The sequence below is a fragment of the Ascaphus truei genome, chromosome 4, assembly GCF_040206685.1.
Source record: "Ascaphus truei isolate aAscTru1 chromosome 4, aAscTru1.hap1, whole genome shotgun sequence".
Taxonomy (NCBI): domain Eukaryota; kingdom Metazoa; phylum Chordata; class Amphibia; order Anura; family Ascaphidae; genus Ascaphus; species Ascaphus truei.
This window is the reverse complement of record NC_134486.1, coordinates 422,788,419-422,801,229: the sequence shown is the minus strand read 5'-3', so window position 1 is coordinate 422,801,229 and position 12,811 is coordinate 422,788,419. Positions and strand designations below refer to the sequence as shown.

Here is a 12,811-nt window from a genome sequence, read left to right as displayed (position 1 = left end):
GCCCGGATTATAAAGCGATGTCTATGTTTCAGTTTGGGATTTGGGGAGTCCGCGGGGCGTTACATGGCGCCCGGATTATAAAGCGATGTCATGTTTCAGTTTGGGATTTGGGGAGTCCGCGGGGCGTTACATGAGCCCGGATTATAAAGCGATGTCATGTTTCAGTTTGGGATTTGGGGAGTCCGCGGGGCGTTACATGAGCCCGGATTATAAAGCGATGTCATGTTTCAGTTTGGGATTTGGGGAGTCCGCGGGGCGTTACATGAGCCCGGATTATAAAGCGATGTCTATGTTTCAGTTTGGGATTTGGGGAGTCCGCGGGGCGTTACATGACGCCCGGATTATAAAGCGATGTCATGTTTCAGTTTGGGATTTGGGGAGTCCGCGGGGCGTTACATGAGCCCGGATTATAAAGCGATGTCATGTTTCAGTTTGGGATTTGGGGAGTCCGCGGGGCGTTACATGACGCCCGGATTATAAAGCGATGTCATGTTTCAGTTTGGGATTTGGGGAGTCCGCGGGGCGTTACATGACGCCCGGATTATAAAGCGATGTCTATGTTTCAGTTTGGGATTTGGGGAGTCCGCGGGGCGTTACATGAGCCCGGATTATAAAGCGATGTCTATGTTTCAGTTTGGGATTTGGGGAGTCCGCGGGGCGTTACATGACGCCCGGATTATAAAGCGATGTCTATGTTTCAGTTTGGGATTTGGGGAGTCCGCGGGGCGTTACATGAGCCCGGATTATAAAGCGATGTCATGTTTCAGTTTGGGATTTGGGGAGTCCGCGGGGCGTTACATGACGCCCGGATTATAAAGCGATGTCATGTTTCAGTTTGGGATTTGGGGAGTCCGCGGGGCGTTACATGAGCCCGGATTATAAAGCGATGTCATGTTTCAGTTTGGGATTTGGGGAGTCCGCGGGGCGTTACATGAGCCCGGATTATAATGCGATGTCATGTTTCAGTTTGGGATTTGGGGAGTCCGCAGGGCGTTACATGAGCCCGGATTATAAAGCGATGTCATGTTTCAGTTTGGGATTTGGGGAGTCCGCGGGGCGTTACATGAGCCCGGATTATAAAGCGATGTCATGTTTCAGTTTGGGATTTGGGGAGTCCGCGGGGCGTTACATGAGCCCGGATTATAAGGCGATGTCATGTTTCAGTTTGGGATTTGGGGAGTCCGCGAGGCGTTACATGAGCCCGGATTATAATGCGATGTCATGTTTCAGTTTGGGATTTGGGGAGTCCGCGGGGCGTTACATGGCCCGGATTATAAAGCGATGTCTATGTTTCAGTTTGGGATTTGGGGAGTCCGCGGGGCGTTACATGAGCCCGGATTATAAAGCGATGTCTATGTTTCAGTTTGGGATTTGGGGAGTCCGCGGGGCGTTACATGAGCCCGGATTATAAAGCGATGTCTATGTTTCAGTTTGGGATTTGGGGAGTCCGCGGGGCGTTACATGACGCCCGGATTATAAAGCGATGTCATGTTTCAGTTTGGGATTTGGGGAGTCCGCGGGGCGTTACATGGCGCCCGGATTATGAAGCGATGTCCATGTTTCAGTTTGGGATTTGGGGAGTCCGCGGGGCGTTACATGAGCCCGGATTATAAAGCGATGTCTATGTTTCAGTTTGGGATTTGGGGAGTCCGCGGGGCGTTACATGAGCCCGGATTATAAAGCGATGTCATGTTTCAGTTTGGTATTTGGGGAGTCCGCAGGGCGTTACATGAGCCCGGATTATAAAGCGATGTCATGTTTCAGTTTGGGATTTGGGGAGTCCGCGGGGCGTTACATGAGCCCGGATTATAAAGCGATGTCATGTTTCAGTTTGGGATTTGGGGAGTCCGCAGGGCGTTACATGAGCCCGGATTATAAAGCGATGTCATGTTTCAGTTTGGGATTTGGGGAGTCCGCGGGGCGTTACATGAGCCCGGATTATAAAGCGATGTCTATGTTTCAGTTTGGGATTTGGGGAGTCCGCGGGGCGTTACATGACGCCCGGATTATAAAGCGATGTCTATGTTTCAGTTTGGGATTTGGGGAGTCCGCGGGGCGTTACATGAGCCCGGATTATAAAGCGATGTCATGTTTCAGTTTGGGATTTGGGGAGTCCGCGAGGCGTTACATGACGCCCGGATTATAAAGCGATGTCATGTTTTGTGGCATGAGGCGCATGTTGGCGCAGCTCTCGCAGCTGCTCAGCGAGTTTTTATCATTATTTCCTGGATATTCTTGATAACTGCACGTTACAGACTCCCCTCCTGTTCAGGAAATGTGTAATTCTGTATTAGATGAGATGTCTCCGTGCATGGAATGTTCCGCCATTATTTGCAGCTTTTTCTGCATATAGTTTTCTTTAATAATTGCAACAGTTGAATTATTATAACAATAATGTCCCTGTGACTGTAACAGTAACCAGGCTGTGCACCCTGTGCACCCTGTGCACCCTGTGGGTGCTGCTTACGGATGGGAAGGAGGGAAACAGAACATTGATTTTGTGACGTTTGTAGGAAGGAAACTTTCTGCTTGTAACAATCTGCCCCAGATGGAAGAGCTGGGTTCACAACTCTCACATAGCTACACAACAACACACAAACATTGTACAACTATAGAAGCAAACACAGTGCGGTCACAGGTACACACATTCTATGCCCGTGTGACAGACAAACCCTTACAGTAAACAATAATGTATGTGCCCGGGTGACACACACACACACACACACACACACACACACACACACACACACTGCCTGCGTGTCACTCACTGTGATGTGTCCGGGTGACACACACACACACTGCCTGCGTGTCACTCACTGTGATGTGTCCGGGTGACACACACACACTGCCTGCATGTCACTCACTGTGATGTGTCCGGGTGACACATACACACACACACACACTGCCTGCGTGTCACTCACTGTGATGTGTCCGGGACACACACACACACTGCCTGCGTGTCACTCACTGTGATGTGTCCGGGTGACACATACACACACACACACACTGCCTGCGTGTCACTCACTGTGATGTGTCCGGGTGACACACACACACACACACACACACACACTGCCTGCGTGTCACTCACTGTGATGTGTCCGGGTGACACACACACACACACTGCCTGCGTGTCACTCACTGTGATGTGTCCGGGACACACACACACACACACTGCCTGCGTGTCACTCACTGTGATGTGTCCGGGTGACACACACACACTGCCTGCGTGTCACTCACTGTGATGTGTCCGGGTGACACACACACACACTGCCTGCGTGTCACTCACTGTGATGTGTCCGGGTGACACACACACACACACTGCCTGCATGTCACTCACTGTGATGTGTCCGGGTGACACATACACACACACACACACTGCCTGCGTGTCACTCACTGTGATGTGTCCGGGTGACACATACACACACACACACACTGCCTGCGTGTCACTCACTGTGATGTGTCCGGGACACACACACACACACACTGCCTGCGTGTCACTCACTGTGATGTGTCCGGGTGACACACACACACACACACACACACTGCCTGTGTGTCACTCACTGTGATGTGTCCGGGACACACACACACAGCCTGCATGTCACTCACTGTGATGTGTCCGGGTGACACACACACACACACACTGCCTGCGTGTCACTCACTGTGATGTGTCCGGGTGACACACACACACACACTGCCTGCGTGTCACTCACTGTGATGTGTCCGGGTGACACACACACACACACACTGCCTACGTGTCACTCACTGTGATGTGTCCGGGTGACACACACACTGCCTGCGTGTCACTCACTGTGATGTGTCCGGGTGACACACACACACACACACTGCCTACGTGTCACTCACTGTGATGTGTCCGGGTGACACACACACACACACTGCCTGCATGTCACTCACTGTGATGTGTCCGGGTGACACACACACACACACTGCCTGCGTGTCACTCACTGTGATGTGTCCGGGTGACACACACACACACACTGCCTGCGTGTCACTCACTGTGATGTGTCCGGGTGACACACACACACACACTGCCTGCGTGTTACTCACTGTGATGTGTCCGGGTGACACACACACACACACTGCCTGCGTGTCACTCACTGTGATGTGTCCGGGTGACACACACACACACACTGCCTGCGTGTCACTCACTGTGATGTGTCCGGGACACACACACACTGCCTGCATGTCACTCACTGTGATGTGCCCGGGTGACACACACACACACACACACACACACTGCCTGCGTGTCACTCACTGTGATGTGTCCGGGTGACACACACACACACACACTGCCTGCGTGTCACTCACTGTGATGTGTCCGGGTGACACACACACACACACTGCCTGCGTGTCACTCACTGTGATGTGTCCGGGTGACACACACACACACACTGCCTGCGTGTCACTCACTGTGATGTGTCCGGGACACACACACACTGCCTGCATGTCACTCACTGTGATGTGCCCGGGTGACACACACACACACACACACACACACTGCCTGCGTGTCACTCACTGTGATGTGTCCGGGTGACACACACACACACACACTGCCTGCGTGTCACTCACTGTGATGTGTCCGGGTGACACACACACACACACACTGCCTGCGTGTCACTCACTGTGATGTGTCCGGGTGACACACACACACACACACTGCCTGCGTGTCACTCACTGTGATGTGTCCGGGTGACACACACACACACACTGCCTGCGTGTCACTCACTGTGATGTGTCCGGGTGACACACACACACACACACTGCCTACGTGTCACTCACTGTGATGTGTCCGGGTGACACACACACTGCCTGCGTGTCACTCACTGTGATGTGTCCGGGTGACACACACACACACACACTGCCTACGTGTCACTCACTGTGATGTGTCCGGGTGACACACACACACACACTGCCTGCATGTCACTCACTGTGATGTGTCCGGGTGACACACACACACACACTGCCTGCGTGTCACTCACTGTGATGTGTCCGGGTGACACACACACACACACTGCCTGCGTGTCACTCACTGTGATGTGTCCGGGTGACACACACACACACACTGCCTGCGTGTCACTCACTGTGATGTGTCCGGGTGACACACACACACACACTGCCTGCGTGTCACTCACTGTGATGTGTCCGGGTGACACACACACACACACTGCCTGCGTGTCACTCACTGTGATGTGTCCGGGACACACACACACTGCCTGCATGTCACTCACTGTGATGTGCCCGGGTGACACACACACACACACACACACACACACACTGCCTGCGTGTCACTCACTGTGATGTGTCCGGGTGACACACACACACACACACTGCCTGCGTGTCACTCACTGTGATGTGTCCGGGTGACACACACACACACACTGCCTGCGTGTCACTCACTGTGATGTGTCCGGGTGACACACACACACACACTGCCTGCGTGTCACTCACTGTGATGTGTCCGGGACACACACACACTGCCTGCATGTCACTCACTGTGATGTGCCCGGGTGACACACACACACACACACACACACACACACACTGCCTGCGTGTCACTCACTGTGATGTGTCCGGGTGACACACACACACACACACTGCCTGCGTGTCACTCACTGTGATGTGTCCGGGTGACACACACACACACACTGCCTGCGTGTCACTCACTGTATGTGTCCGGGTGACACACACACACACACACACACACTGCCTGTGTGTCACTCACTGTGATTAGGTTCTTGTCCTGCTCCTTCTGACTGTGAATGCTCCCGATCTCCGTCTGAGAGCCAGAGTTGGACACACCCTCAAAGTATCGCCTGAAAGGAGGAGGAGAAAGGGGATTGGAGGAGCCAGCAGAGAGACAGGGCGAGGAGGCGGGGGAGAGACAGGGCGAGGAGGCGGGGGAGAGACAGGGCGAGGAGCCGGGGGAGAGACAGGGCGAGGAGCCGGGGGAGAGGCAGGGCGAAGAGGCGGGGGAGAGACAGGGCGAGGAGCCGGGGGAGAGACAGGGCGAGGAGGCGGGGGAGAGACAGGGCGAGGAGCCGGGGGAGAGACAGGGCGAGGAGGCGGGGAGAGACAGGGCGAGGAGGCGGGGGAGAGACAGGCAGAGGAGGCGGGGGAGAGACAGGGCGAGGAGCCGGGGGAGAGACAGGGCGAGGAGGCAGAGGAGAGACAGGGCGAGGAGGCGGGGGAGAGACAGGGCGAGGAGGCGGGGGAGAGACAGGGCGAGGAGGCGGGGGAGAGACAGGGCGAGGAGGCGGGGAAGAGAGGCAGAGGAGGCGGGGGAGAGACAGGGCGAGGAGGCGGGGGAGAGACAGGGCGAGGAGGCGGGGAAGAGAGAGGCAGAGGAGGCGGGAAAGAGAAAGGGGGAGGAGGCGGGAAAGAGAGAGGGCGAGGAGGCGGGGGATAGACAGGGCGAGGAGGCGGGGGAGAGACAGGGCGAGGAGGCGGGGGAGAGACAGGGCGAGGAGGTGGGGGAGAGACAGGGTGAGGAGGCGGGGGAGAGACAGGGCGAGGAGGCGGGGAAGAGAGGCAGAGGAGGCTGGGGAGAGACAGGCAGAGGAGGCGGGAAAGAGAGAGGCAGAGGAGGCGGGAAAGAGAGAGGCAGAGGAGGCGGGAAAAAGAGAGGCAGAGGAGGCGGGAAAGAGAGAGGCAGAGGAGGCGGGAAAGAGAGAGGCAGAGGAGGCGGGAAAGAGAGAGGCAGAGGAGGCGGGGGAGAGACAGGGCGAGGAGGCGGGGGAGAGACAGGGCGAGGAGGCGGGGGAGAGACAGGGCGAGGAGGCGGGGGAGAGACAGGGCGAGGAGCCAGCAAAGAGAGAGGCAGAGGAGGCGGGGGAGAGACAGGGCGAGGAGGCGGGGGAGAGACAGGGCGAGGAGGCGGGGAAGAGAGAGGCAGAGGAGGCGGGGGAGAGACAGGGCGAGGAGGCGGGAAAGAGAGAGGCAGAGGAGGCGGGGGAGAGACAGGGCGAGGAGGCGGGGGAGAGAGAGGGCGAGGAGGCGGGGGAGAGACAGGGCGAGGAGGCGGGGAAGAGAGAGGCAGAGGAGGCGGGGGAGAGACAGGGCGAGGAGGCGGGGAAGAGAGAGGCAGAGGAGGCGGGAAAGAGAGAGGGCGAGGAGGCGGGAAAGAGAGAGGCAGAGGAGGCGGGAAAGAGAGAGGCAGAGGAGGCGGGAAAGAGAGAGGCAGAGGAGGCGGGAAAGAGAGAGGGCGAGGAGGCGGAAGAGAGGCAGAGGAGGCGGGAAAGAGAGAGGCAGAGGAGGCAGGAAAGAGAGAGGCAGGAAAGAGAGAGGCAGAGGAGGCGGGAAAGAGAGAGGCAGAGGAGGCGGGGAAGAGAGAGGCAGAGGAGGCGGGAAAGAGACAGGGCGAGGAGGCGGGAAAGAGAGAGGCAGAGGAGGCGGGAAAGAGAGAGGCAGAGGAGGCAGGGAAGAGAGAGGCAGAGGAGGCGGGGAAGAGAGAGGCAGAGGAGGCGGGGAAGAGACAGGGCGAGGAGGCGGGAAAGAGAGAGGCAGAGGAGGCGGGAAAGAGAGAGGGCGAGGAGGCGGGAAAGAGAGAGGCAGAGGAGGCAGGAAAGAGAGAGGCAGAGGAGGCGGGAAAGAGAGAGGCAGAGGAGGCAGGGAAGAGAGAGGCAGAGGAGGCGGGGAAGAGAGAGGCAGAGGAGGCAGGAAAGAGAGAGGGCGAGGAGGCAGGAAAGAGAGGCAGAGGAGTCGGGAAAGAGAGAGGCAGAGGAGGCGGGAAAGAGACAGAGCGAGGAGGCGGGGAAGAGAGAGGCAGAGGAGGCGGGAAAGAGAGAGGCAGAGGAGGCAGGAAAGAGAGAGGCAGAGGAGGCGGGGAAGAGAGAGGCAGAGGAGGCGGGGAAGAGAGAGGCAGAGGAGGCGGGAAAGAGAGAGGCAGAGGAGGCGGGAAAGAGAGAGGCAGAGGAGGCGGGGGAGAGACAGGGCGAGGAGGCGGGGGAGAGAGAGGGCGAGGAGGCGGGGGAGAGAAAGGGCGAGGAGGCGGGAAAGAGAGAGGCAGAGGAGGCGGGGAAGAGAGAGGCAGAGGAGGCGGGGAAGAGAGAGGCAGAGGAGGCGGGAAAGAGAGAGGCAGAGGAGGCAGGGAAGAGAGAGGCAGAGGAGGCGGGGAAGAGAGAGGCAGAGGAGGCGGGGAAGAGAGAGGCAGAGGAGGCGGGAAAGAGAGAGGCAGAGGAGGCGGGGAAGAGAGAGGCAGAGGAGGCGGGAAAGAGAGAGGCAGAGGAGGCGGGGAAGAGAGAGGCAGAGGAGGCGGGAAAGAGAGAGGCAGAGGAGGCGGGGAAGAGAGAGGCAGAGGAGGCGGGAAAGAGAGAGGCAGAGGAGGTGGGAAAGAGAGAGTGAGGAGCCGGGAAAGAGAGAGGGCGTGGAGCAGGGAAAGAGAGATGGCGAGGAGGCGGGAAAGAGAGAGGCAGAGGAGGCGGGGAAGAGAGAGTGAGGAGCCGGGAAAGAGAGAGTGAGGAGCCAGGAAAGAGAGTGAGGACGAGGATGTGGGAAAGAGAGACTGAGGAAAAGAGGAAAAGAGAGAGGGCAAGGTGACGGGGAAGAGAGAGGGCGAGGTGACGGGGAAGAGAGAGAGAGAGGGCGAGGTGACGGGGAAGAGAGAGGGCGAGGTGATGGGAAAGAGAGAGGGCGAGGTGACGGGGAAGAGAGAGGGCGAGGTGACGGGGAAGAGAGAGGGGGAGGTGACGGGGAAGAGAGAGGGCGAGGTGACGGGGAAGAGAGAGAGAGGGCGAGGTGACGGGGAAGAGAGAGAGAGGGCGAGGTGACGGGGAAGAGAGAGAGAGGGCGAGGTGATGGGGAAGAAAGAGGGCGAGGTGACGGGGAAGAGAGAGGGCGAGGTGACGGGTAAGAGAGAGAGAGGGCGAGGTGACGGGGAAGAGAGAGGGTGAGGTGACGGGGAAGAGCGAGAGAGGGTGAGGTGACGGGAAAGAGAGGGCGAGGTGACGGGGAAGAGAGAGGGCGAGGTGACAGGGAAGAGAGAGGGCGAGGTGACGGGGAAGAGAGAGGGCGAGGTGACGGGGAAGAGAGAGAGGGCGAGGTGACAGGGAAGAGAGAGGGCGAGGTGACGGGGAAGAGAGAGGGCGAGGTGACGGGGAAGAGATAGGGCGAGGTGATGGGGAAGAGATAGGGCGAGGTGACGGGGAAGAGAGAGGGCGAGGTGACTGGGAAGAGAGAGAGAGGGTGAGGTGACGGGAAAGAGAGGGCAGGTGACGGGGAAGAGAGAGGGCGAGGTGACGGGGAAAAGAGAGGGCGAGGTGACAGGGAAGAGAGAGAGAGGGCGAGGTGACGGGGAAGAGAGAGAGAGGGCGAGGTGACGGGGAAGAGAGAGGGCGAGGTGACGGGAAAGAGAGGGGGCGAGGTGACGGGGAAGAGACAGGGCGAGGTGACGGGGAAGAGAGAGTAAGGACGAGGTGACGGGGAAGAGGGCGAGGAGCAGCAATAGAGGGCGAGGGTTTGCGGATTCCTCTAACCACAGGGTGGTTGTCTCTCTCCTCATGGCTACATAGTTTCACATAGTTACATAGTTACATAGTAGATGAGGTTGAAAAAAAACGTAAGTCCTTCAAGTTCAACCTATGCTAAATTTAGGAATAAAACGGTGGAAATGGCAGTCACTGCTCTCCGAACTCCGGAATCAACCAAGCGCAGTATAAATAAAAAATTATTTATTCATCCAAATGGTAAAAGACATACACAGGGTGTATAACTCTGACGCGTTTCGTCTCGGTAAGGAGACTTTATCAAAGAGTAAAATACACTTGCACAGATGATCCTTAAATAGGTAAAGCTCTAATCTCATTGGTTACAATATACAAGGCGGGTTGAACAATCTACACCTGTTGTATAATAGATGTAATCATAGGCTCAATGGAGCTGCTCTTGGTACATAATATAGAAGCCTGAGAACAGAACCACCCTAAAAAGGAAACAACCTTCACTGTGGATATATAAAATATTGAGTAATAATAATAATAAAAATAATAAATAATATTTATTATATATTGGAATTAAAGATATGTTAGTATTAAATCCCTTGATAATTAAAAAAAAAAACAGAAAAAGAACGTGTACAATCTAAAACTAAAAATATATATAAATATAACCACTGTGAACAACCTACCATGAAAAAGAAAATATCACACTTATATACGTAATGATAACAGTAAAGATCAGTGATAAATAACAAATAATACAAATAAATTAAAAAATATCTGTTAGAGGATGTTTACTGTATGATTTATTCACTGCATTATTGCTATTGATAGAGCACCAGTCTTTGAGGTCCATTCATCCTTTTTGTTCATATGCTAAATTTAGACAACAGATACTTTATCCTATATCTATACTGTACCTTCTTATTGATCCAGAGTAAGGCAAAAAAAAATCCCAGAGTCATATCATCCAATGATATCTCATAAGGGGAAAAATAAATTCCTTCCCAACTCCAAGAATTGGCAATCAGATTACTCCCTGGATTAACATCCTTCCCCTGTTTACTTATTTGATATATCCCTGTATACCTTTCCTATCTAAAAAGATGTCCAACCTTTTTTTGAACAAATCTATTGTATCTGCCATCACAGATTCCATGGGTAATGAATCCCACACTGTAACTGCCCTTACTGTAAAGAACCCTTTCCTTTGTTGCTGGTGAAATCTCCTTTCCTCCAACCTTAAGGGATGGCCCGAGTCCTTTGTACTGCCCGTGGGTTGAATAGTTCTTTTGAAAGCTCCTTGTATTGTCCCCGAATATATTTGTATATAGTTATCATATCCCCTCTTAGACACCTCTTTTCTAATGTAAATAAATCTAATTTAGCTAGCCTCTCCTCATAAGTTAGAATGTCCGTCCCCTTTATTAATTTGGTGGCTCTTCTCTGCACTCTCTCTAGTTCCATAATACCTTTTCTTAGGATTGGGGCTCAAAATTGTACTCCATATTCAAGGTGTGGTCTTACTAATGCTTTGTAAAGGGGCATAATTATGTTTACTTCCCTTCCATCCATTGCCCATTTAATGCAAGATAAGATCTTGTTTGCCTTTGCAGCTACTGCATGACATTGGGCACTATTGCTAAGCCTGCTGTCTACAAGCACTCCTAAATCCTTCTCCATCAAGGATTCCCCCAATTTATCCCCAATAAATTTGTAAGTTGCCTTTTTATTCTTGCATCCCAAATGCATAACCTTACATTTATCTGTATTAAACCTCATCTGCCATTTACCTGCCCACGTTTCCAGTCTCTCCAAGTCCTTCTGAAGAGAAATTACATCCTGCTCTGATTCTATTACCTTACACAATTTAGTATCATCAGCAAAGATGGAGACTTTGCTCTCGATGCCAACCTCAAGGTCATTAATAAAAAAGTTAAAAAGCAGGGGTCCCAGTACCGATCCCTGAGGTGCTCCACTCACGACTTTAGCCCAACCTGAAAAAGTTCCATTTATGACAACCCTCTGTTGTCTGTGCTTCAACCAGTTTTCAATCCAGGTACATATATTATTACTGAGTCCAATTTTCTTTATTTTGTACACCAACCTCTTGTGTGAAACCGTATCAAAAGCCTTTGCAAAATCTAAGTAGACCACATCAACTGCATTGCCCTGGTCTAATTTCCCACTTACCTCCTCAAAGAAACAAAGAAGGTTAGTTTGGCAAGATCTATCCTTCATAAATCCATGCTGACTATTACTAATAATTTTGTTTTCCATTAGGTATTCCTGAATATTATCCCGTATTAAACCTTCAAGTAGTTTCCTCACTATTGAAGTCAGGCTTACAGGTCTGTAATTCCCCGGTTGTGATCTAGCTCCCTTTTTAAATATAGGCACCACATCTGCTTTACGTCAATCTTGTGGTACTGAGCCTGTGGAAATGGAGTCCTTGAATATTAAATATAATGGTTTGGCTATTACTGAACTTAACTCCCTGAGAACTCTTGGATGTAATGAGATGTAAGGATGGGCTGAGTATGCTGATGTATGAGAACGCTTGGATGTACAGATGCCATCGGGGCCAGGTGCCTTATTTACTTTAATTCTTTAAATGGTGGGTTTGGATATCATGCACCTTGGTGCTTTGGTGGGATCCTTCTCCTCACATTGTATTTGGGTCTCTTTCCCCAGGGTGGGCTTGGGATCTAATTTCAGGGTGGATTTGGGGGTGGTTTTACCTCAGTGTAGATTTTGGGGGCTTCAGGGTTTGGGGCTCTTTTACCTCAGGGTTGGTTTGGGGGTCTCTTTTCTTCATGTTGGGCCTATTCTCCTGTTTAGGTTTGTGGGTCTCTCACTCCGGAGTGAGTTTGGGGGATCTCACTTCAGGGTGGGTTTTGCATGGGGGGGGGGGGTGTACTCTCACCTCAGGGTGGGTTTGGGGGTGCTCATGACACTGTCGTTGTCCTCGATGTCAAAGCCGCTCTCGCTGTTGTTAAACTCATCCAAACTATCATATAACAGCCCCAGCTCCTCCTCTTCCTCCTGCTCCCGGCATGTATGGTCTGTATCCATTGACTGCCCAGGAAAACAAGAGACAGGAAACTTAGAGAGAGAGAGAGAGAGACCATCATCATGCCCATCCTTCTGTTTGGCAGCGAGGTGTGGGGTCCTGTAACATACCCAGACTCCACAAATGGGATACCAGACCAACCGAAATACTGCATCTGGAATTCTGCAAACACCTTCTCCAAGTACACAGGAATACATCAAACAATGGATGCCGGGCTGAGCTGGGCCGCTTTCCTCTACTGCTCACGGTACAGAAGGGAGCACTGACATTCTGGGCCCACCTAAACACC

At 53.3% G+C, this 12,811-nt stretch overlaps 1 protein-coding gene across 1 annotated transcript in view; it reads right to left on the bottom strand.

Annotated features, from left to right (window-relative positions):
- LOC142492482 (phosphofurin acidic cluster sorting protein 2-like) overlaps positions 1 to 12,811 on the bottom strand; it is a 330,781-nt gene that overhangs the window by 293,530 nt on the left and 24,440 nt on the right. Inside the window, exons 5-6 of the mRNA XM_075595119.1 lie at positions 12,376 to 12,527; positions 5,741 to 5,831 (exon numbers count right to left, since the gene is read on the bottom strand). Coding sequence (XP_075451234.1) covers positions 5,741 to 5,831; positions 12,376 to 12,527 — 243 coding nt within the window. The remainder of the gene's footprint in view (positions 1 to 5,740; positions 5,832 to 12,375; positions 12,528 to 12,811) is intronic.